At 53.7% G+C, this 25,871-nt stretch overlaps 1 protein-coding gene across 2 annotated transcripts; it reads right to left on the reverse strand.

Moving 5' to 3' along the window:
* Positions 1-380: 380 nt before the first annotated feature.
* P2RY6 (pyrimidinergic receptor P2Y6) lies at positions 381-24,749 on the reverse strand. Of its 2 annotated transcripts, none has more exons than XM_045555515.1 (2): positions 24,679-24,749; positions 381-1,670 (listed from the first exon to the last, which is right to left on the reverse strand). In XM_045555515.1, exon 2 carries the CDS (start codon positions 1,634-1,636, stop codon positions 650-652), a length of 987 nt encoding a protein of 328 aa, XP_045411471.1. In that variant the 5' UTR covers positions 1,637-1,670; positions 24,679-24,749; the 3' UTR covers positions 381-649. The 2 variants fall into 2 exon arrangements, with proteins under 2 accessions (XP_045411471.1, XP_045411470.1); XM_045555514.1 differs by having other exon boundaries at positions 24,656-24,749.
* Positions 24,750-25,871: the final 1,122 nt, after the last annotated feature.

Here is a 25,871-nt window from a genome sequence, read left to right on the forward strand (position 1 = left end):
TGCTGAGCTCCCACTCAGCCTTTGACTCCTGGCTCAGATGCTCCCTCCTCAGAGAGGTCTTTCCTGACATCCTCCGGGCACCCCCTCTCCCAGCCACACTTCCCTCTGTCACAGCCCTGATGAGGTGTCAGTCTATGCCTCCAGCAGTTGGGAGCCTATATGGGGCAGGGCTGGGGCCCCAGAACCAGCCCAGGCCTGAGCAGTGTGTCAGTAAAGGTTTGCTGAATAAATGGAATATCACTCCCCCACCCTAAGAGCTCATAATCATCCCTCAAAACCCAGCTCAGATACCCCTTCCCAGAAGCTCTCACTTCTTCCTCCCATCTTCCCTCATCCACTTCACTGGTGACTCCAAAGCATGTAGCGCACCCCTTGTTTACATGTCACACTATATTTTTGTGAGCAGTTTAATGCAGTTTCCCCAGCTCCCCATGGCTGACTTCTCAAGAGCTGGGCCCAGACCTGTCTCTGTGCCCATAGGGCCTGGTCCAGAGAAAGGGCTCAATAAATAGTTGTCAGTGAGGTTCTGGGGTCTGTGAGGGACTTTACTCCATGCCCAGCTGAACCGAACTCTAATTCTCTGCATGGTTGGGGGTTGGTGGGGCTTCTGGATAGCTGCCCGGGCCCTGGGAGTCCTGCCCTGGTGGACTCAGCGACCCCGCCGCTGCCATTTGACTGTGAGTTTCCGTATTAGCTCACGCGGCCGCTGGCGGAACTTCTTCTGGGTGAAGTAGAAGAGGATGGGATCGAGCACACTGTTGGCGCTGGCAAAGGGCCGCATGCCTTTGTAGGCGGCTGCAAAGGCCTCCAGCACGGGGCAGGGGACACCTGGTGTGGAGCGCACCGCCAGGTAGGCTGTCTTAGTGACGTGGAAAGGCAGGAAGCTGATGGCAAAGGTGGCTGCTACCACCACAGCCATGCGGGCCGCCTTAGCACGCCGCTCCTGGGCCACGGGCCCTGCTGGGCCGTCCTGGCGGCACAGGCGGCGAGCCAGGCGACAGTAGCAGGCCAGCAGAGCTGCAAAGGGCAGCAGGAAGCCGATGACCGTGAGGGCCATGCCGTAGGGCATGTAGTGGGTGGCCAGGGCAGGTGGGCTCAGGTCGTAGCAGACGGTGCGGTTACGCTGGATGCCTGTGGCGGCAAAGACAGCTGTGGGCAGGCACTGGGCTGTCACAGCCAGCCACACGGCTATACACACTAGCCAGGCAGCCCGGTGGCCCCCACACTTGTGCCAGGGAGCCAGTGGATGGCAGATGCCCAGGTAGCGCTGGAAGCTGATGCAGGTGAGGAAGAGGATGCTGCCGTGCAGGTTGACGTAGAAGAGGAAGCGGACCAGGCGGCAGGCGAGGTCACCAAAGGGCCAGTGGTCGCCTTGGGCGTAGTTGTAGATGAGCAGGGGCAGGGAGCAGGCATACAGCAGGTCGGCTAGGGCTAGGTTTAGGGTGTACACGGCTGTGCGGGTCAGGGCCCGGCGGGATGTGCAAATCTGGGCGATGACACAGAAGTTCAGGGGCAGGCCAGCCGCCAGCACCACTGAATACACAGGTGGCAGCAGCAGTCGCTTGAAGTTCTCGCTGTAGACGCAGGTGGTAGGTGGCAAGCCCAGAGCCTGGCCGGTGCCATTGTCCCACTCCATGGCTGCCCAATAGGGTTTCCTACATTTGGAGAGGCTGGGGAAGCAATACACAACCTGTCAGTGACATGCTTACTCACCACCCAATAGGTGCTGTCCCTCTCTGGGCCTCAGTCTCCCTGTCTGAACAGTGAGGGCACCGACTTTGTCATCTGTTATACTCGCCACCCCATGGAGGCCCCACACAGCTCCTGCTTCAAGGAAACTTGGAATACAGTAAAGCTCAAGCTTGGGAGAAATCCAGTTTACTTTCTTTCTGTAGTACTCATTTCGCTTTAGCCTTCCTAGTGAACTTCTATTCATGCTTCAAAACCCTGGTCATATGTCTCCTTCTCTGTGTCAGTACAGGTTGATGGACTTGGGTTTGAAGCCCAGCTCTGCTATGGATTAGCTCTGTGACCTTCGGGTAGTGATTTACCTTCTCTAAGAGCCGGGGAAATGCTGCACCCACCTCTCCAGGATGTCATGAGGTTGGAAGTACTAAATCATGCTACGCACAGCTGCCCCTGGGCTCCCTGGGGTGTGGAGACTGTGATCATGGTGGATCTGTGTGTCTCTCCCAGACCGAACCTCCTGAGGAGAAATGCCAGGTCTGGTGTCTCTCTGTGCCTTAGAGCCTGGCCCCGGGTCTAGGGCAGAGAGAGCCCTGATAACTTTTAGTTAACCAGTGTGAATGGTCCACACTGCAGACAGCGCCCACCTCAGCCTGAACTCCACCTTCCAGATCCCCGGTCCTTCTTTGGGCCGCAGTCTTGTTTTCTGTTAAATAGGGGAAGGAGGTGATTCAGGAGTTCCCTACCACCTCCTTCCCCTTGACTTGAGGCTGCAAAGGTGGGTCGAGCAGAGCCACTGGCACAACAGCGGCGCCCCCTGGTGGCCAGAGTGAAAACAGCTTTCCTGAAAGCCAATGGGTGAGGGACCAAGGCAGCCGCTTACTTTAAAGGGAAGGAAATCCAGGCAGCGTGAGGGGCGGGGACCACTCAGCGTTACTTCGTGGGTTGGAAGCAGAGTCAGAACCAGAACCCAACTGCCTGATTCAGAGGACGCAGCTTAGTGTAGCCCACGGACATGGGACGTGGAGGTTACATGCATGGCTCAGGGCTAGGTGGGTTCAAATGTTGGCTCTCTCCATGCTGCACGACCCAGGTCATGTCACTTGCCTTTTCTGGGCCAGGGTCCTCATCAGTGAAATGTGCCATGGGCCTGACAACCAGTAGGTGCTTAATACATGCCATGCCATTGCATCCTACACCTTGTCCCTCCTCTCATCCTTTCAGGGTGGGTTGTGGGGGAGCCAGCAGCACAAATGCCTTAAGGGTTCCCTGGTGAGGTAAGTCTGAATCCTAGATTCTTGCCTCTAAACTGACTTTTCCACATTACTGGTGTCTACAGAGAATTTACAACTTACATCCAATGGACCCAAAAGGCAAAGCCTTTTAGATAGTGAATCTAAGCTTCCTCTCTTCCCGTTTCATAGATGGGAAAAACTGAGGCCCAGAAAAAAAAGGGAAGCCCTGCAAATGCGCTCAGTAGGTGGTAAAGCATTGAGGTCAAGTACACGGACTCTGGTCCAGATGCCCAAGTTCAGATCCCAGCTCTGCCATGTGTGAGCTGTGTGGTCTTGGCACATTATGTAACCTCTGTGCCTCAGTTTCCCCATCTGTAAAATGGGATATATAGTACCTGCCTCATGAGGTGGTTGTGAAGATCAGAGCCTGGCACAGGGCCAAGTGCCAGCTGTTTTTAATGTACCTGCTAAGTAAGGTTATGGGATTTGAAAAAGCTGTGTTAGAGCAAAATGTACTCCTCCCAACTTAAAATTTGACTGTGATGAAACCATTTTACCTAAATTCTGGGCAAAATGGTAATGTTTGGATTCTTTAGTCTGCATCCCACAACCCATATCACCTTTAGTTATCAAAGACTCTTTGTGGGGTTTCAGCCCATGTGCTAGGAGTGCCGGGTGCCCGGCCAGATGAGGCTGGCCCTGGAGGGAGGCCAGAGGAAGGAGCACATGTGTCCCCCACAGTGTCGGCAGCAAGCCAGGATTACACAGGCAAGAGAAGTTCGTTCATTCATCTCCTCATTCATTGCATCAGGCCATCGCCTCATTCACACATTCATTCTCCTGTTTTCACACGCCAGGCGTTTATTGAGGACTCACGGCCTGCTGGGTACATGAGGGCACAGAACACAGATGGAGATAGAGCTACAGGTGTGCCAGTCTGAGAGAGGAGACCAGTGCAAGCCCAGGCCGGAAGCGACTTTTCAGAGGAGAGTGAAGGATGGTTGAGGAGGATTTCCATGGGTGGAGAACGGCGGAAGGATGCCCAGCTAGGAGGAAGGTGTGGTAAGCAGGGTCTGAGAGGAGGTGAGTCTGCCAGGGCAGAGGGTTGCCGTGAGGAGGAGCAAGTGGGCAGAAGGGTGCTGTGTCCCTAAGCCTTCCTTTGGGAGGCCTGTTGCCCTCAGACCCTGTCGCTCCCAGCCCCAGGGAGAGCCCTCTGTCCAGGTGACTGGAGACTGCAGTCGTTTTCTGTCCCCCCACACTCCCTGGTGAGATGGGTCCTCCGGGGACAGCCTCCCCTTCCTCTTGGAAGGAGGCGGGGGGCTGCAGGAGGGGATGCAGGGAGCTGTCCTGCCCTCCGGGCAAACCCGAGGGCTGTGCCAGGAAAGGCCTGGCTGCCTCCCTCCGCTTCCCGGCTCCTTCATCCGCTCTGCCTTCTGAGGACTCAGGAGCTCCGAGCTGTTGTCCTGGTTCCTGGCAGGGGCTGGCCTCAAGGGAGGGCTCGCTCGGCTCCCACCTCAGGGTAGCAGCTGACATTGGCTGTCACATTTGTCATCTGCTCTTGGGTCTTAAATCCTGGACCAGCTCAGACCCCAGCCTCTTCCTGGGCCCCAGCCACTCTGCTAGGGTGGGAGCTGTCTAACAGGTGGCTCTGGCTACATCCTTCCCTACATCCCTCTGCCCTTTGGAGAAAAGCCCAAACCCCTTTCCTGACATTCAAGGCCCCTGCCGACCCCTCCAGCCTCATCCAAAGTATCCCAGCTCCACTCCACTCTGCCCCTCGTTCTCATCCCTTCCTCTGTCATCACACTATTCCCAAGACACGGTGACTGCCACACAGCATAGGCAGCCAGAGATCCAGATCCCCTCCGCAGCCTCCCCATCTCTGCTGTTCCCTTCGCACAAAGTGCCACTCAACCCACCTCCACTTGTCAAAGCCCCCGGCGTCCGTCAGGCGCCAGATCCCAGCTGCTTGGAATCCCTTCCTCTGGAGCTCCCAACTGTCAGCGCTGGACCCAGCCTGGCTGCCCAAGGTCACAGTTCCTTGTGTCCAGCTGCCCCCACCCCACCCCGCACTGGCCCATGGCCCCAAGACACACCGACACTCACGTGCAGCCTCCCGGCCTGTCCCTGCAGCACAGTGGTGGTCCCAAGTGTGTTCGGGCACAGGGAAGCCAGACCTGAGGCTCCCCACTCTCCGGCCCTCAGCTAGGCTGAGACACCTCCGGTGGGGCGGGCAGCTTCCTCTGTTTCCTGGCAGGGTTGTCTCTGACCGAGAGAGCCCCTACGGGGGCCACCACCTCCCTGCCACCCCCAACACCACGTGGAAACTGGGCCTAGAGGAGCATGGAGGCAGAGAAAAGGCGTCCTTCCCGGAACCTCCCCCACCCCAGCAGGGGAAAGAGGGGATGGGGGTAGAGAGAGGGGTGGAGGACCAGAGGCTGCCTGTCTAAGGCCAGCCCCACAGACCCTGCAGTTTTCTTTCTCCTTAGCCCTCCCTCAGTCTTCTTATCTGCCAAATGGGCAGCTTGGTGACTAAGGACCTCTTGGCTTCTCCTTTAGCTTTAGAGCCACAAGGTGTCCACTCATCTTCCCAGTCCTCCATCCTGCCTTCCCTTCTCATTCATTCAGTGGCTCATTCACTGAGATGTCATTCACTGAGATGTCCTTCCAACTAGCCCTCTATGTGGCAGTCCACTTACGTCGCCACTGTTCCCTCTCTCCTCCCCTCTTTCCCTTTTCTGTACACACATTTATTGAGCACCTACTATATGTCAGATCCTTCCACATTCTCCCAGCTAGTGGTCACTGCCCTTCTGCACAGCAGGCCCAGAGCTCCCAAGGAGTGAAGGGTGTGTGCTGTGGAGAGAGAGGGGCTGCCCTCAGCTGAGTGAGGTCTTCCTGCCTGTCCCCAGCCCTCCCCAGCCCTTCCTCACCACCAAACCAGGCCTCAGAGCTGTGAGGAGGCTAGAGGAGGAGGTGTGGCTCCTCATTGTCCCCTGGCTCCAGGGGTGGAGGCAGCATTCCAGGAGGGTGGCCTGGAGGAGGTGGGTTTTGGTTCAGAGCAGCAGAGGCAGCAGGGGAGGGGACAAGGGGCAGCAGAGAGTCCGAGGCCCAGGGTCTCATTCTACCTTTGCCCCCACTCACTGTCTGACTCTGGGCCCCTTGCCCTCTCTGAGCTTCCTCCGTAGCATGTGGTCATACTGCCCACCTGCAGACCGGGAGGGTGGAGTGTCACTGAGGGCCCTTCGTCTTTTATCCTGTAAGGCACTGAGGGGACCCCTAGACCCCAAGAGCAGCAGAGCCAAAGGTGCCTAAAGGCACTGATGTCACCCAAACCCATTTTTACAGGCAGGGGGACTGAAGAACTGATTGAGAGCCAAAAGTTTGGATAAAACTCAGAAAATTCAGGTTTGAACTGCCTGGTAAACCCTTGGTCTGTTGTGCACAGATTGAGCACCTACTGCTTATTCAGGTCTGTGCTAGGAGGCTGCTCATGCTGGCTAAGAGCGTGGACCTCCTGGTCTGATTTGAGCTGTGCTGGGGACCAGGAGGGTGAGGTGTCCTAGCCTTCAGCCCAGCAGCCCATCCTTTGCTGGGTCCCCAGGACAACCTCCATGGCCACCTCCAGCAGGGCAAGTCACTGTCTGTCCCTGGAAGGGGAGCAGCTCTGAGGGCTTCCTGGGGGTGTCAGCCCCGATTCAGGGCAGGGCTGGACTCAGACACCTGAGGGTTTCAGTTCCTGCCCCCTGGACGGGAAACACAAGGCTGTCCCCATCAGGCCTCAGCCGAAGGACCCAGACATGCAGATCTTGAAACCTCTAATCCCACCCTCTGTTCAGTAAGGGCACTTGGACCAACTTCAGAGGGGAAAGGGAGGCTCATGGGGTCCCACTTGACAGACAGAGAAAGAGACTTAGGCCAGTTGCCCCTTCCCCACCCTCTTCTCAGGGGTTCAAGGGCATCTAGGATCCCTGGCCTGGCACCGCAACAGCCAGCGAGTACCCATTACCCACCCAGCCTTTTAGTCCGCTGCCTTAGTACAGAGTCGAGGGTTGAGGGCTCGCGGACCTTGGAGCCGCAGCATGATGGGGCGTGGGGTTTCAAAGACCCTCTGGACGACTGAATCAGAGTGCAGGAAATGCCCAGCTCTCACCAGGTCTCGGCTCTGCCTGTGGACCTGGCCAGGCCTGGGGGAGGGGCAGGGCAGGTCTGAGGGGTCACGGGTGCACCTGGGAGGCAGTAGCCTGGAAAGCTCCTGGGGAAGGCCTGTCTGTTGCTGGGCATTGCAGGGCTGGAGGGACTTGGACGCAGACAGCGAAGAGGGCCTCTAGGCAGGATGCCTGGTGTGAGCAAAGGCAGGAGCCTAACCGGTGTGACAAGTAAAGAAGGAATATTGTAGCCAGAGCATGCGGTGAGTTGTGGGAAGACAGGGCTAGGTGGAGGCCTGAGGAGGGCTGGGCTGCCTGGAACCGGCCTCAGCCTTCCCCAGCAGGCCTTCCAGCCTCCAGGCCTGTGCACAGGCTGTTCCCACTGCCTGGAACGCTTTCCCCCACCGTGTCTGAGTAATTCCTACTCATCCTTCCTCGTTTTCTTGTCTGTAGGACGAGAGTGATCATTGGCACTTACCAATGAGGCTGTAAGAATTAAAGGAAACCATGTCTGTGGCCTGGTACACAGCAGGGACTCGATCAACCTTTGTTAACTGAATGAATCAGTCCAGGTCTCACCCGGATGCCCCTACTTTGGCCTCCCTCAGCCCACTGAGGTCTCCACTCATTTCTGGGCCCTCAGCCCTGGGTGTCATTTCTGAAATGTCTGTTCCGTGCCAGATGTTTTGTCGGCAGTTCTGGGCAAGGGGTGGGGGGATTATTCTCTCCATTTTACAGATGAAGAAACCAAGCCTCAGGAAGGCCAGTGAGTTTCCCAAGGTGACCCAGGCAGGTGGCACTTCAACACGGTCTTTCTGACTCTAAGGCCCCACTTTCCATTGTTCCCCTGAAGTCCCTGCTTAGATGCTCAAACCAGGGGGTTCCCAGGCCAGTTGTGTCCTCCCTGCGCTGAGGGCCTGTGGCCATTAGATGGCGCCAGCGGACAGGCCAGGACGGACAGCCTGGCTCGGGTAGGGCCAGTCTGGACATAGCAGGGGCCTCCCCTCTGGGGCTGGCGCTGAGCAGCCTCAGGCCTGGGCTCCCAGCCTCAGTTCCTCCTCACCCCTCCCCAGCCTTCCTCCTACTTACCCTTCCCCAAAACGCTCAAGCCTTTGCTCTCAGGTCCTCACCCTGGTCAGTGTGGCTCACAGGAGCCCCTAGGGACATTGGCAGTGGCAACAGGGCCCGTGCTGAGCCCTGCCTGTCTGAGGTGGAGGCCCTGAGTGCGCCCGACGCCAGGCATCCGCTGCCCATCTCCACTCCAGCTGCCCCAGCGGCAAAAACACTGCAGTCCCTCAGCCCACAGCAGAGACACCCTCTGCCAGTTCCCTTTCTTCAGCTCAGGTGACCACATGGGGTCAGTTCTACAGCAGAAGCAATTCAGTTTAGACCTAAGGAAGAACTGACAAGGGATGAAGCTCTTTGGGCTGCTCAGGTCCTACGGTCTCAGGATAAACTTTAGATGACCTCACAGCCTCCCCTGCCCCCTCAAGGCCTTCCTATCTAGAGGGGATGAGGGGGTGTGTTGGCCAGAGGCAGGAGCTGGAAGCCTGAGTCACCGCCTGCCAGCTAGCCAAGGCAGGAACCAGCCCAGACCGGGCCGGCCGTGGGAAGAGGCTTCCCAACCTTGCCCTGCCTGCCTGCTGGGAAATAAGCCCTGGAAACCCCCTTGCCGGGTCCCTGCCGGTGAGCTTAGCAGCGAGGGCACAGGATGACAGGGGCTTCCTTCCCCTGAGGAGTCAGACAGACTGGGATCTACCACCAACTTGCTGTGTGACCTAGGGCGAGCCACCTACCCTCTCTGAGCCTGGGTAAAAAGGGCAGCTATGGTACCTATCCTCCATACAGGGTCATTATACCCTCAGTGCTCCTGTCAATCATCACCCCAGTCCTGACCCTGGGCAGCATCCAGCCTGGGGCAGAGATGCCCGGGCCCTACCTCAGGCCAGCCTGAGGCCAGCTTCCTGATGCCAGTGCCTCCCTGGCACCCATAGGGCGGAGGCAGAGGGCAGAGTCCCCCCATCCTGGAGGAGTCCTGGTCACACCTGTGGTGTCAGGCTAGACACAAAAGCAGACGGACCTGGCAGGAGGGTGCAGGGAGGGCAGGAAACCTGATTTCTCTTCTCTTTTTCCACTTCCCCTTCTCACCTCCTGCTCAGCAGGAATTAAAGCTGGAACCGAAACAGCCATTTTGAGTGCAAGGAAGGGGAAGCCGCAGCTTTGGGGAATTTGGGGGTTGAGGCTGCTTCCTTTGTCTTCTCTCCCCGCTCTTCAAGCTGAGCAAAGAGGGAACTTGCATCCCCTGATCCCCTACTAGGTGCCAGGCCGCAGCCGCCCATGAGTGCGTTCCCAGGAGCCCCACCGCGATCTGGACAAATGTGTGTCTTGAGCATTGACAACGCAACAAGCGTTGTGCAAAATGCTTTATGTGCCGTATCTCATTTACTCGCCACACTTATTAACACTATTTCCCCTTTACAGGTGAGGAAACTGAGGCGTGGCCAAGTTAGCAAGAGGTTCTGTCTTGGGAAGGTGAATAACAAGGGTTGGAGACCACGGCAGCCCTGGTGGGCGCAGGGCTGAGAGGTCAAGGGCAGCCCTGGGGCTGAGGAACTGTGAGGCCCCGGGGACAGCAGCGGCAGGGGAGTTCCTGGTGAGCAGAGGGGAGCCCCTGGTGCCCGGCCTTCCAAGTCCACGCAGCCCACAGGGCCACGGCAGCTCCCAACCCGAGCTCCGGGAGATCCCCCAGGGCCTTCCCTGGCGCGAGTGGGAGAGGCTCTGTTCCTTGCCTGGAACCCAAGGCTTCCCATTTTTTGTCTCCCTGTGGAGGAGGCCACTTAGCTCTCCCTCAAGAAGAAACCTGCTGTTTAGTTGCAAGGAGTGCAGTTGGCTGACAGCCTCAGTAAATGCCTTGGGGATCCAGCCATCGTCCCAGATAACCAGGCTCTGTCTGCTGGGGCAGAGACGGCCCATGTCTGGCAGGCAGGCATTGTTCTGCTCCTCTGTAGCTTCTTCCCACCTAGTTCCCAGACCCCCTCTCACAATGCCGGCCCTGCCCTGTTTGTCCTTTGGGGGATGTCCCCTTCTCCCTTCTAGAGTCTTGAGGATCTGGGAGTGGTGAGCCTGTGACCCAGGCCTGCCAATGAGTGAAGAGGGGGCTCTTCGGGCCCTGTCACTGGCTCAGGAGTGGACAGGCGACCCTCACGGGGTGCCTCGGAGTCAATTCTGGGGCTTTTGTTGGAACATGGGGAAGGAGACAAGTTTTCCACTGGGTTTGCACAACGGGGAGGAAGTGAGGCTGGAGTTGCTAACGCCAGTTGGACTATGTATGTGCCAGGCACTGTCCTGGGCACTGGAGATACTACCAGGGAGGAGACTGTCCAAAAATAAAACCAAGGCATGGGGGAGTTGAGATATGGAAATACACCATTCCTGAAACACCACTGAGTGCCTGGTTCCAGCCATGCCTGAAGCTTTACCTTCCACTGGGCTTCTTAGTGGTGTGAGTGAATAAACTCCCTTTTTGCCTTAGTCCATCTGACCTAGGATCTGTCACTTGAAATCAGGACTCCTGCCCTATACACCTGCATCCCATGCCCAAGAAGAGAGGTGACATTTCTCTGCGGGAAAACTGAGCCCAGAGGGATTGGGAACTTGCCCAAAGTGCACAGTAAACCCACCATGACACCCCACCTCTTAGGAACAGAGTGGCCTAAGAAAGGACAAAGAAATAGAGGTCAGGAGTCAGGACACAAGGTCAATGTCAGAGAGACTTCCTGCCTTCCCTTCTCTAACTTTGTTAGGAACTGGGGACAAGGTCTGCTTTGCCTTTGAGGCCTCAGAGAATAGCACAGGCCTCAGCTCCCAGGAGGTGCTGGGAAATGTTGGATGATTGTATCCAGTCTATAAAGATGAGCCACAGGGCTCTGTCCTCGTGCTGCCTGGCTCTATACAATTTTCTTTTTTAAATTTTTGTCTTGACTGATGATAGAGAATATTTGCCAGGGGGAATGAAGGTGATGGCTGCAGGAGCAGCGCCTCTGAGCCTGCTTGGGTCCTCCAGCCCTGACTTCAGGAAGGGCAGACCACCCACACTGCCTGTGTGTTTATCGTGGCGTCATCCTGCCCATTTCTCTAAGACACTGAGGCCCAAAGGAAGGCAGTTTTGTAGACCACAACTCTGACTGGTAAGGCTTGGGTGTGGAGGGAGACTCAGAGAACCCCCACCTCCCATGAAAGGCAGCTCCCTGCTTTGACTTCTGCTCTGACCGTCTCTAGCACTTCCTGGAGCCTGAGCCTTGGCAGAGACAAGACATCCCACTGGACCCCAGAGTCCAGGGACCAATGACAGGGCTCTGAGTTCTGGACCCTCAGGATCAGAGATGCCTTAAGATTATCTGACCCAGAGCTACCCCCACCCCCAAGAATGAGGCTCCCTGACACCTTTCTGACAGGGCTTCTCTGGCCCTTGCTTGCATGCTTCCCTTGACAGGGAGCTCACTCCTCTACCAGGCTGCTGCATTCCACCTTGAGAAAGCTCACTGGGAGATGTGCTTTCTCACACCAAGCCCCAAGATCTGTCCCTAGTCACTGCTTTTCCCCCCCCGTCCAGCCTGCTTCTGGGGCCACGGAGCTTAGCTGCCCTAGGACAGCCTGCAGAGATTGTCCCAAGACTATTCATCTATGGTCTTCATCCCCACTGGGCAATTCCAGGGCTCATGTCCAGGCCCAGGGAGACCTAGTGGTGGATCCCATAAGACAGGCAATGAGGCCAGGGGGCCAAGGCTGTTTCCAAACCTGAAGACAAAAGCCTTTGCTACCCTCTGTCCTGTCTTATTCCCTGCCTGGGGCCTATGAGGGGCGCATGGTCTCTTCTTACCATTTTGGGAGGAGAAAACTGAGGCCCCCCACAAAGCTTAATAACTTGCAAGGGCTGCCAGTCAGTCAGTGATCTTCCAATCAGCAGGACTATCTTCTGCCAAACCCCAAATCCTCACCCTCAAACATCAGCCATGTGGGACTGGGGCCCCATTTGTGGCCAGTGCAGTGTGGGAGGAAGAGGGCTTTGTGGGTGATGGAGAGGTGGCCTGGGAGGGGGAGATCAGAGCCAGGGGTGGCTGCCCGGTTCAGAGTGCAATGTGGGAGGTTGGCGGGTGACAGGTGGCTCCTGCTGTGGAGTGTGCTGTTGCATGTGGAATGTGTACGAAGAACACAGGACAGGCCTTACTTCCTTGGGTGGTCACACAAATGACACCTTCTCAAATGGGGCCTTCCCCCACCACTCTGAGCTGAACCGCCTACCATCCCCCCGTGCACACATGCACACACGCAATTCCTACACCCCTTCGCTGCTGTATTTTCCTCCTTAGCATTTACCATCTTTTAACAGATGATTCTGTTTGTTTGTTCACTTTATTGTGTCTCTCCCCCACCAGAACGTAAACTCCACCAGGGCAGCAGTCTTCATGTTCTTTTCACTGCTATATCTCCAGCGCCTAGGACAATGCCTGGCATATAGTAGGTGCTCAATAAGTATTTGTTGAATGAATTAATGGATAAATTTCCAGGGGTGGCTCAATATCGTCTACACAGAGAGGACTTAGGGGCAGAAATCTGACCGGGTGCACAGGGGACTTGGCTTGAGGCTGTCTGTATAGCAAGCTGTAGTTTCACTCATAGTATGTTTATCGGGACTTGGGGGTGGATGGAGATTAAATGTGGGAGCCGCGGGCCTTTAAACCACCCTGGGCTGCCTCTGTTGGCTGTGTGTGCAAGGTTCAGACTGTGAACAGCCGCAGCCTAGAGGGGCGAGCAGGACTCGGCCTGGTGGGGCAGGCGGCCTGCTTCTCCCTCCTGCCCCGTCTGAGGTCTTCCTGCTACTCTCACCTCCTCGCGCATGATCACTCCCTTCCACCAGGGCCCTTGGCCCGGGATCTTGCTGGCCTCTCCCCTTTCCCTTGCCAGCCTGTACCTCCACCCCAGGACCCAGGCTCCCCGTGAGCACAGCCGGTCAATTCATACCCCTTGTTCACCGCACCGCACCATCCGACTGCTCTGTCCTGCTCTGCGGAGCTGAGTGTGGCTGTAGGATGCGATTCAGTCAAGCGCCTGAGGCCCCACAGACCTGGTCGCTGCCCCCTTTGCCTGGGTCCCCAACCTTTTGTCTGTCCTGAGGTGGCCTCTCTCCCCTCTCTTCCAAGCCTTGGCCCCATCTTTCTTGTCAGCTCCACACCCTCCACCCCAATAGCCCTCAGCTGCTTCTTTCAGAAGGGCTGGCTTCAACTTCCCACCACATACGTAACCCCTGTGTCCGCTCCCTTCTCTCCGCAGCCCTCCGTGGCCATACAGGGCCCCAGGCCACCTCCTCCTGCCCCCTCCTCTGCTGGTTCCTTCCCCTCAGCCCAAACACTCTCAGTCTCTCTCATCCTGGCAAACCTTCCTTGGCCCCACGTGCCTCTCCAGCTGTGCCTCTTCCTCCTTTCACAGTCAAGCTTCTGGATGAGTCCAGTTGAGTCGCCTGCAATCTCTGCCTCCACTTCCTCCCTGCCCCTATTCCTCACATTCCAATGGTCAAGGGTCAAGCTGGGGACAGAGCAGGGAGCCTTTGGGCCGGGCTGCGTGCGAGCAGTGGGCACCCTGTCTTGTAGGCGAGGCTGGTGGGATGGGACTGCAGAGCCAGCAACTGTCTGAGCTCCATCACAAGGCAGTCTCCTAAGTGATCTTGACAGCACAGACCTTGGTGCGGGCTGGGGGAGGGGAGCCGCCCCTGTGGCTTCCAGGAAAGGGCATGGACTCTGCCTGGAAGGTGGGCGAGCTCAGGGTAGGCAGTGGCGCCTCCAGAACGTGTGTGTAGGGGGCATCTGGGGAATTCTGGAAGGGGTGGATGAGGGGACTGGTTGGGATGATACCTTTGCATGGCTCATGACATTGGTTTGAGAAAACCTCAATGGTCTGCACCACAGAATTGGGGAGCTGCCGATTATGGAGCAGGTGGGGGGGCACAGGGCTCCCCAAACTACCCACCGGCAATGCCCTTGAGGATTCAAAATGTGAGGCTTCACCCCTAGAACAAGACTCTCCTCAGAGCTCCCTAGAAAACTCAGAGCTCTTTAAGCCCCATCCCAGGAATTAGATCCACCCATTCCTGGCATTTGTACCCCTGCCACCCATCACTGTTCCCTCTGCAAAGCTTGGCCCCCGACGGACTTGGTTCCCATCCTCATTCTGCAGCTTGTGAGCAGCGACTTACCTCTCAGAGCCTTAGAGTCCTTAGTTATAAAATATTATAAACAATCACAGCATTGTTGGGGGCTCAAATGAAATAACGGATCTAGATCACCTAGCCTGACATCTGGTGCACAGTAGATATGCACTCGGTGGGGCTTCTATTATCACTCATAACGTTAACACAGACCAGCTAAACTCATGAGAAATGGCCTTCCTTGCAACCTTTACTCCCTCCCTTCCTCCTTCACTTATTCATTCATTCATTCATTTGACATGCATTTGCAGTGAGTCTCATGATGTGCAGGGATCTATTCTTTGAGGAGTCCCAGCTGGTGGGAAAGGCAGATGAAGATGGAGACCCAGGGGTCCCTGGGAAGACACAGGAGGCCTCTCCCCTGCCTGGGGTATCAGGGAAGGCTCTTTGGTGGAATGTGGACGAGGAAAGGGAAGGTGTTCAGGCAGAGAGACCTGCTGGAGATGTGGGGGCCCGGGGTATCTGCAAGTGTTTGTGTTTGCAGGTGCTGGAGGGCCCTGCAGGAGGTCAGACTGAGCCAGGCCCAACAGGTCTCCAAATGCCAGGCTCTATATTTGGAGACTGCATTGTGGGTACCAGCTGAGGAGAGCCCTCACTGGTTTCTAAAGCAAGGCAGAGGCATTGATCAAATTTGAGATTTAGGAGGTCCCTTGGGCTGTTGGATGGGGGACAGACTGGTTGCGGTTAGAGTCCAGGTTGGAGAAATTAGGGCCTGAAGAGGGGCCATGCTTGGAACAGGGAGGCTCCAGGGGCCAGCCAGTGGTAGGGACGAATCAGGGGCCTTGTATATCAGGCTCACATCAGTCTCACACCCCTCCTGTACACACCCCTCCACAAGCTCTGACAGTCAGAGTGTTAGGAAGACAGATGAGACTGGTGTCAGGGGCCTTACTCCAGCCCTCAGGTCACAGATGGGAAGCTGAGGCCCAGAGCAGGCAAGAGGATGCTACAGCCCCGCTGGGAGCTTGCAGGGGAGCCTCCCATCCCTGTGCCTGGTCCCCACGCCTGCTGCTCCAGTCTGGCTCTCTTCTCCTGGGGAAGCAAGGGCACGGCTTTGGTATCTGGGACTTTGAGGAATCCCAAAGGACAACCTGCTCCAACTGCCAGAGCTTCCGGAGTCCTCTCCTCTCATTCACACCCATTTTGCAGTAGAAGAAACTGAGGCCAAGAGAGGAGAGGCATTTGGCCCCTGGGATAGCATAGCCATCTGGGCAACAGGATGGCTGTCAGGTGCGAGAGACAGTACACTTGGCCCTGGCCCTGCCGCTGGGCAGCTGGATTCATGATTCCTGGAGACCCTCAGCTGGTGAGAGGTGGGGCTCCAATGACACCAGTGTCTGGTCTGCATCTGGCCCTTGTTCCCAGCACTGTTCCCAGGGGTCAGTCCTTCTATTCCAGCCTGTGTCTCTCAAAGCATAGCTGAGGAGGACAAAACAGGAAGGAGCTACGTGCCGTCTGCGCCAGAGCACTGTGGATCTGGGCTGATACCTTGTTGGGTGGAGGAGCCCAGACCTCACCCTGCCCAAGGGAGCCAGTGTCCTGGCACAGCTCCGCTAGGCTGTGCCCCTGTCCTCAGCCCGGCCAGCTCTCCCAGGGTGGGCCTGGTGGGGAAGCTTGGCTCTGGTCCTTGGAGCTTGCAGACTCTACCAAGCCCCCTGAATTTCAGGTCCTGTGCTTGACCTGGACTCTAACAGGGGGTGGGGATGGGTTGAGGCAGTGTTTGGGATGACATGGAAGATATGGCTATTGACTGTTTAAAATGGTCAGTGCCAGGTGCCTGCTATCCTCCAATCCCATCTGGAGAGGCCAGTGGGGCAGGGCCTCCTCATTGCCATTTCCCTGGTGGGAAAACTGAGGCCCAACTTCAAACAAATCACCAAGCACTGTTTGTGCTATGTTCTTATATCTGTCAAGCTCCTCTTCTCTCACTCTGTGGCCCCTGCCCCAACCTAGACCACAGCCATCTCATGTTCTCCAGTCTTCCATCTCCCTAGCCAATCCATCCCTTTCTACAGCCAGTTTGACTTCATCACTCTTTCCTTCCTAAGTCCTCTAGAGCTCCCAGTGCCTAAGGATAATGGCAAACACAGGCCCCACTGACCTCTCTGTACTCAGCTATCACCCCTGGCCCTGCACATGACCTGTCGGGCCCTGATTCACTTTCACTTCCTGGGATTGGCTGTGCTCTCTTTTTTCCCTGGTCAGTGCTGTTTCCACTCCTGGTCTGCCCTCTCCCCGTCTCTGCAGCTGGCAGACTCCCACTGTAAACTCAGTGACACAGGAGACCCAGGTTCTGTCACAGGAGCTCACTGGGGACAGGGGACATATGCCTGAAATCCCACAATCCAAAGCAAACGTCAGGGCCCCAGAGTCCTGGCAGGGAGGATGGTTCCACAGGCAGGGAAGGCTTGGTGAGGAAGTGGTCAAGTGTGTGTAAAGCAAAGGGCATTTCAGGCAGAGACAACAGCGGGACAGAGGCTGGATGAGGCCTGTTGAAGGATGGTGAACAGAGCTGGAGCTGCCAATGTGCCAGCAAATGTGCTTGAAAAAGAGGCCCAAACTAATAATAATAATTATATAATTATTGAATCCTTACTGTGCACTAGAGTGCATTCCCCCTGTTTAATCCTCATAAAGACCCAGAGGACAGATATGTAAGCTATGTAGGTGAGGTACGACTGGCTATTTTCTTCATTTTATATTTCTGGTGGGGAAACCAAGGCACAGAGGTTAGCTCAAGGTGGCACAGGTAGAAGGAATGGCTACTGGGCTATGAACCGATGCAGCCTGGCTCCAAAGTCTACATGCTTAGCCCCTACAATATGCCAGGGCTGGGATAGGGAGGCTCTTGGGTGGCAGGGAAATCCAGCCCCTCTACCGCTCTGACCCAGCCTGCCTGGGGCCCAGCCTGCCCTGGGCTCACCCTCCCACCAGTCACAGGGCCTCATAAATGCTGCCTCCCCTAGGAAGTCTTCGGGGACCAACTAGAAGGATTCCCTCTACTTCTCCCAGGCCCCCCACAGGAAGCCTAAGGTGAGGAATGTCCTTCAACGCAGAGCTTCCCAACTCTGACTGCCGGTCAGATTCCTGGACTCCTTCTGAGGAGGAATGTTTGCCTACCTAGCATCTATTCCTGTTGGGAACCTCCTGCCCATTCAGTGGAGAGCTTGTTCATTCCAAGTAGTCACCTGACCCAGAGCTGACCAATCAGAGCATCCATGCAGGCCACTCACCAGTGATTGGTTCAGGGGCAACCAATTAGAGTTTACCCAGCTTTTTTTTTTTTTTTTTTTTTTTGAGACAGAGTCTCACTGTGTTGCCTGGGCTAGAGTGCCGTGGTGTCAGCCTAGCTCACAGCAACCTCAAACTCCTGGGCTCAAGCGATCCTCCTGCTTCAGCCCCCCGAGTAGCTGGGACTACAGGCATGCGCCACCATGCCTGGCTAATTTTTCTCTATATATTTTTAGTTGTCCAGCTAATTTCTTTCTATTTTTTTAGTAGAGAAGGGGTCTTGCTCTTGCTCAGGGTGGTCTCGAACTCCTGAGCTCAAATGATCTGCCCTCCTCGGCCTCCCAGAGTGCTAGGATTTCAGGCGTGAGCCACCGCGCCCAGCCTTGCCCAGCAATTTTGATGGAATCTGAATGAAAGGTCCTCTGTCTTTTCCTCCTGGGTATTAGCTTTGAGGACCACGGAAGCCTGGTGCTTCTGGAAAGAACTTGAGTGAGAGTGTAGGAACCCAGCAGAAAGTCAGGAGAAAGAAAACAAAGGGAGAATGCCGTTGGCATCCTTGTAACTGCTGGATCTATCATGTCAGATCTAAGACTACCTTAGACTTTTTATTTACGTGAACTGATATACATTTTCTTGCCCAAGCTAGTTGAATTTGTCACTTGCAATCAAAATGGCACTGACCACTATGACACCAAAAGCACAGGCAACAGCAACAAATTAGATAAATTGGATTTCATCAAAATTTAAAATTTGTGTGCATCAAAGGACATTATTTATCAACAGAGAGAAAAGGCAACCCACAGAATGGTAGAAAATCTTTGCAAATCATCTATCTAATAAGGTAAATCCAGATTATAGAAAGAATTGTTACAACTCAATAATAAAAAAGAAACAACCCAATTCAAAGATTGGAAAAGAATTTGAATAGACATTTCTCCAAAGAAGGACAAATGGCCAATAAGCACATGAAAAGATGCTCAACATCACAATTCATTAGGGGAATGCAAATTAAAACCACAAGATACCACTTTACCCCCATTAGGATGGCTACTATCCGAAAGAAAAAAAATAGGAAATAATAATGGTGAGGATGTGGAGAATTATTGGTAGGAATGTAAAATGATGCAGGCTCTGTAAAAATAGTATGGTAGTTTCTCAAAAAATAAGCATAAAATTACCATATGACCCAGCGATTCCACTTCTAGAATTCCAACCAAAAGAATTGAAGGCAAGGACTCAAACAGATATTTATACACCAATGTTCACAAAGCATTATTCACAATAGCCAAAAGGTAGAAACAATTCAAATGTCCATAGATGGATGAATGGATGAACAAAATGTAGTGTACACATACAATAGAATTTTATTTGGCCTTATAAAGGAATGAAATTCTGACACATGCTACAACATGGATGAACACTGGCAACATTATTCCAAGTGAAATAAGCCAGTCCCAAAAGGACAAATACTGTATGACTTCACTTATATAAGGTATCTAGAATAGTCCAATTCATAGAGCTAGAAAGTAGAATGGTGGTTGCCAGGGGCTCGGAGGAAGGGGGAATATGGAGTTATTGTTTAACGGGTATAGAGTTTCAGTGGATGACAAAAGAGTCCTGGAGATAGATAGTGGTGATGGTTGCACAACAATGTACATATACTTAATGCCCCTGAATGGTATAATCAAAAAGGATTAAAATAGTCAATTTTGTTATGTGTATTTTACCACAATAAAAAATAAATGAAATAACAATAAAAAACAAACAAAATCCAGCCCTGACCAGCACATTTACTGTATTGGGAAACAATTCTCCATGGGCCTCTCATATTTCTGCATGTCTTGTGAGCAGAGACAGACTGCCTTTTGTTCCAGATGATCTTTTCAAGGATTTTTTTTTTTAATATGAAGGGGCGGGGGGGTTGTGAGGAGGGGTGCTCAGTTGCCTTGCTTGTTTTTGTTTTGACAGAGTCTCACTTTGTCATCCTGGGCAGAGTGCAGTGGCGTCATTGTAGCTCACTGCAACCTCCAACTCCTGGGCTTAAGCGAGCGATCCTTCTGCCTCAGCCTTCCGGGTAACTGGGACTATAGACATGCCCCGATGCCTGGCTGGGTGTTTTGTTTTCTTTCTTTCTTTTTGGTAGACACAGGGTCTCACTCTTGCTCAGGCTAGTCTTGAACTCTTGAGCTCAAGTGATCCACCCTCTTCGGCCTCTCAGAGTGCTAGGATTAGAGGTGTGAGCCACCGCACGGGGTCCCAAGGATGTTTTTAGAGCAAATAGCGTTGGAAGATAATAATAGTGTCTTCCTCTGAAGCAAAAAGCAGGTTTATCGACTGTCTGATGTAACAAAGATGGCTTCCTCTGGAACAAGGTCAGGCAGGCTTACTGCCCATTATAAAAGATGTGGATTGCCTGAGCTCCAGGTTCCTTGCTCGTCACGCAACCCATTGCACACCCAGGTATTATTCAGCCCTCTTTGCGTTGTCCTGCGGGAATTGGGAAACCAGTGCAAACACTGATATTCTGGCTACTCCTATTGCTGTGAGGAACAAAGTTCTTTATCGCTATCCAGGAGTTTTATGTCTTCTGCAGCATCTGTGGCAGGCTAACTTGTCAGTCTGATCCTCCGTGCATCAGAATCTCAGATGAGAGACATAAAAACCCTGTATTTCTGACAGTTCATCACAGTGCAGCAGGCCAACTCAGTGTTGTAGGAATCTCGCCTGAGAGCTAAGCCCCTGAAGAGCTAGCTTCCCTCAGGAGTTATAGCACTTCCCTCCTCTTGAAAGCCGATCCTCCCTTTTCACTCCAGCCGCCAGGAAACTCATTGTCAAGTTTCCCTGTGCTCCTACCTTAGGATCAACCTAGTCTCAACCTTCTACATCATTCCTATATTCCTGCTCCTGGTTTTTAAAAAATTAAGATGTAATTCACATACCATAAAATTCAAACTGTCAAAGTGTACAATTCAGTAGTTTTTAGTATATTCACAGATTGTGCAACCATCACCACTAATTTCAGAACATTTTTACCACAGAAAGAAATCCTGTATTCATTAGCCATCACTTCCCTTTCCTCTTTCTCCCCATCTTCCAGGAAACTACTAGTCTCCTCTTTGTACTTATAAATTTGCCTATTCTAGACATTTCATATAAATAGAATCATACAATACAATATGTGCCTTGTATGTCTGGCTTATGTCACTTAGCATAATGTCTTCAAGGTTCATCCACGTTGTAGCTTGAATCAGAATTTCATTTTTATGGCTGAATAATATTCCACTGTGTGGATATATCACAATTTGTTTATTCATTCATCAACTGGTGGACATTTGGGTTATTTCCCATTTGGGGCTATCATAAATAATGCTGCTATGAACATTTGTGTACAAGTCTTTGTGTGGATGTATGTTTTCAGTTTTCTTGGGTGTACACATGGGAGTAGAACTACTGGGTCAGCTGGTATCTTTTGAGGATCTACCAATTTATCTTCCAAAACAGCTGCATAACTTTGCCTTCCCACCAATGTAAAATTCCAAGTGCTCCACGTCCTCACCCATAGTTGTTATTGCCCATCTTTCTTTATTGTAGGCACCCTAGTGTGTGTGAAGTGGTATTATATTGTTTTGCTCCTTTTTTATGTTGTCATTCATATTTTTTCATCTCATTCCATGTATATCTGCTGAGTCCTGAGTACCACAAGGAGTGGGAGAGTCAGGGGTTTCAGGGACAGATAGTCCTGATGTGAATCCCCCCACTGCTTCTATTAGCTGTATGACTTTGAGCAAGTTATTTAACACTCTCAGACTCTTGCTTGTTGCTGTTACTGTAAGATAAATCTATAATAAAGCCCTGGTGTGGGCCTGGCACAAAGTGAGTCCTCCGTGAATCTCACCAGTGGCACCTGGAGTTGGAAGGGGAGACCAAGGCTGGGCACTGTTTAGGTTTTGATCTATTATCTGTTTTACCCCAGCAACTTTTTACAACAGAAGCATTTCTGTGCCAAACATTAGCCTCTTTGTGCCTCTGTTTCCCGTCTGTGGCTTGGAGACATGTCCACCTCAGGAGCATGGCAGACACCAGTGTGAGCCCATGAGAAATGGACTGTGCACCCTGATGTCGAGTATTGGTGAAGTGTAGGGTAGATTCTAACATCTTACAGGTCTTGTCTCTTGCCTCAGCCATCAGACTAGCTGCTGCCTAAGGGAATTTCTCCTCCCACAGACAAAGGACTCTCCTTCCTCTGTGCAAAATCTGTCCCTGTCATACCCCTTGCCCCATAATAGAAGGCACAAGGTGCTCAGGAACTGTGGGCTGACCCAAATTGCTGGTCCCCATCCTTCTGGCGTGACAGAGACAATGTCATCCCTCACTCTGCATTGAGATCTGCCTGCTGGTGCTATAGAACAGCCCCCCACTCTATCCCAGGCCGTGAGGACGAGCACTGCACAGGGAGTCAGGATGCCAGGCTCTGCTTCAACTGCTGCAGACTTAATTCTCCTGGGGCTCCGTACCCATCCTGTGAGTTCCTAAGGGGAAAGCTGGACCTACTAGCTCCTGGGTCCCTGGCATCCTGCACAGAGCTGGGCACAGAGGCCACTGACCCAGCCTAGGCCGTCTCCACAGACCAACAACTGCATTTTGTACAGGCCCTGCCCTCCCATGGAGCTACCAATGACAGGCCAGCCATTGGGCAAGGGGAACAGCAAGACACCTCCCCATGCTGGGGCCAGAGCATTGGCCCTAATACTAGACAAGTCAATAGTCAGAGAGAAAGAGTCTGGGCTGCCAGGTCCCCAACCCATACTAAAATTGAAACCCATTTCAGAGACAAATGGGGAAATGGCCCCAGGGCAGGAGCGGGTGGGGTGGGGTGTTGCACCCAGCTTCCTGAGAGTCTCCACTGGCCCCAGGTCCTCTGCTCTAACAGGCACCTGTCACCAAGCTCTGCAGACTCGTCCTCCCCTGGAGAACCCAGAAAGCCTGAGGTCGGAGCTCTGGGTCTGGAGACTGACAAACTGTGATCCCAGCTGTCACACTGGACAAGGTGCTTTAATTTGTCTGAGCTTCAGCTTCCTCAACTACAGATGGAAATAGCAATGATCCTGCCTGCGCTCACTTTTGTGTGAAACGCTTGACACATCAGAAGTCCTCAATGATAATCATTGTTAATATTGCTTCACCTTCTCTTTCAACCCAATAGTGATCAAGTGATCTATTCATTTGCTCATTCATTCAGCCAACCAGCCAGCACACGCCCACTAGGTAAGCCACAGCAGTTAAGAACAAGGTTTTTGGAGGTAGGTAAGAGTTGAAACTCCAGCGCTGCCGATAGTTGGCTGGGTAACTCTGGGAAAGCTATTTCACCTCACTGAGCCTACATTTTCTTGCCTATAAAATGGGAGCAATAATAGCATCTCTGGAGGGCACAGGGATGTTCTAAAAAGTCAGTGGAACAATGATGTGAAAGCAGCCAGCAGGGGGAAAGCAGGTGGCAGGTGGGTGGCATAGAGGAGCCAGGCAAGCTTCTGGCCCTGCAGCCAAGGCCACGCTGGGAGCTCTCGCAGTCGGGTCTCCAGGGACAGCCACAGGAAGAGGCAAGGGCAGGAGAGAAGAGTCTGCAGGGTCAGAGACAATTGCTAGGTTTCCGGACATGGCCCCCTCCCTTTCTGGTAAACTAAAAAATAGTAAGGAAAGGCAAAAAAAGATTGTAAGAATTTTAGAGGAGAAAAATCCCAGCCAAACAGGAATCTGGGGCAGTGTGGAGTTACCCCCACCCAGGCAGGCCTGGAGAACATGCCCAGGCGCACACATGCGCATACACTCACAAGTTGCACATTCCCACTCATGCACACACACCCACGGGCTTGCACACACATGCAGATGCACCATCAGAGGCACAGCCCTTGAGAGTTTGCAAAGAGCCTTCTCATTTTTCATCTCATTTGATACTGAGAGGCAGAGAGACTGTCCCTGAATTGGCTTAGGACCCATTCTAGAGCTGGTAAGAGATGTGAATCTCAAACATCCCCTCTTCAAGAACTCAGAGCTGAACGCACGGGCTGTACTGCCTCTTTTCTCCGTGGCAGTATCAGCAGAGCTGAATGGCAGTAGAAACACCAGAAAAGTTTTGTTTTTTTTTTTTTGAGACAGAGTCTCACCCTATCACCCTGGGTAGAGTCCAGTGGCATCATCTTAGCTCACTGCAGCCTCAAACTCCTGGGCTCAAGCGATCCTCCTGCCTCAGCCTCCCAGGTAGCTGGGACTACAGACACATGCCACGATGACGGCTGGCTAATTTTTCTATTTTTTTGGTAGGGCTAGAGTCTTGCTATGTTGCTCAGGCCAGTCTTGAACTTCTGCCCAAGCCTCTCAAAGTGCTGGGATTACAGGCATGAGCCACCATGCCTGGCCCAGATATACTCTTTCCCCCTGTTTCAATCCCCTTTACAAAAGTCACATCTGGACTCCGGGACTCAATTTTCACACCAATCACCTGGGATCAGCTCCAGGCTGCCTTGAGATATCACTGGGTGACAGAAGTAAGCAGCTTCCCAAAGGCCTCCTCTGTGGACTCCCATTTGGTCACTTAATCCTACCTACCCGCTCTCCCCACCTAGGTTTCTGGGGAGCTCTGAGGGCAGGGCCCAGCCTCCTCCCTAGAAACCCTCACCAGCATACTACACTTAACAGTTTACAAACACTCAGGGAGAGTTCATTGTTACCCCCATTTTAGAGAGTAAGAAATTGAGACCTAGAGTGGTAAAGTGTCCTGTGCCATTTGCAGCTCAAACTCAGACCTATGTGGCTTTGAATCCTGCCTCCACTATTCCATTCCTCCGACACAACCCAGCCCTGATGTCTCCAACTCCTCCCCTCCTGTCCGGTGTGCCTCACCCCTCCATGCTGTGCAGCCCATGGGCTCTAGACACAACCAGGCAGAGGAAGGAAGGAGGACCCCTACGCCTGCCCCACTCCCACTCCAGCCCGCGATGAGCTGCAGTGGCCACAAGTGGACGGCGTGCGCTGGAGAAGCTCCTAGAGGAGCTGGAGCACAGACTCTTCCTTCCAGAGCGTTGACCCAGAAAACTCACCCGGGACTTAGCGAGTGCCCCACCTGCAGTCCGTGAAGTGCTGGAGCAAATTCCTCCTCCCCGAGCAGCCCCCACTGCCAGCCAGCTCCTGTGCTGCTGATCCGGAGAGGCAGCAGATGAGGAAACCGAGATACCCAAGGAGGGGAAGTGACTTGCCACAGAGCTGGCCAGGACTCGAATCCTGAGAACCTTCAAGCTCAAGTCCCCAATGCCAAGGCTGATGGAGCCACCCTGCTGAAAGGAAGTCACTTCACCCTCTGAGTCTGCTCACCCAAAGAATGGTGTCATCAGTTGAGCCCCAAAGGCTGTTGGGAGGATGGAGTGAGATGACATTTAAGTACTGGGGCCTGGCACAGGGAAGGCATTCATCAGATGACCACTTTTTCTCCTCCTCCCCACCCCCACCCCAGCCCTCTCCTGGCCTCTCTTGGTCTGGAGATGGTCCTGTTCCTGCTCATTGCTGCAGGGAACAGTTAACTTGGTTTTCTCAGCAGTGCCTGGAAGGTCCATTAAAGGACACTGAGACCCCAAGACTAACAGCTGCGCTGTCTGCAGCTCCAAGCCCATGGGTCCAGATACCCCACCCCAGGGACTGAGGATGGCTCCTCAGCTGGCTGGTGATTTGGGGGGGAAAGGCTGAGCCCAGGTACCCTCCTCCTCCCCAGCTCCAACCCCTCCTTGAGCTTGGGCATTACGGGGAGAAGGCAGCCAGGTGGCTCTGCCTGGGCCCATGGTGGGCCTGGGCCAGCCCCTCCTCATCTGTAAGGTTATTCACTCTCCCTCCTCTTCTTTCTCTTCCTCTTCTGTTTAACAAGTGCTTACTGGGCACATACTCTGTTCAGGTAACGTTCAAGTCACTCAAGGGCACAAAACAAAGTCCCCGCCCTGAGATGCTTATATTCTAGCAGGGGAGACTGGTTTATTTTAGTTAATGAGTAAACATATAGCAGGGCAGGTGGTGATAAGAGCTATAAGGAAAAGTAACGAAGGGTAAAAGGCTGAGATTCAGGGGCTGCAACCTTGGATAGGCGTCATAGTTACCACCTGGGCTGGGGGGATCCCCTCCCCACATCACCTCCCACCCCTCTAGAGAAGCCCACCCAGCCTGGAGGAGACCCTGCCCTAGGCCCTGAACCCCCATTGTGCCAGGCCCTGTCTCAGCAGATCTCAGCAGCAGGCCAGGGCCTGCGGCCAGGGCTCCCTGGGCACAGGCTGC

This window comes from Lemur catta, chromosome 7 (assembly GCF_020740605.2).
Source record: "Lemur catta isolate mLemCat1 chromosome 7, mLemCat1.pri, whole genome shotgun sequence".
NCBI classification, from domain to species: domain Eukaryota; kingdom Metazoa; phylum Chordata; class Mammalia; order Primates; family Lemuridae; genus Lemur; species Lemur catta.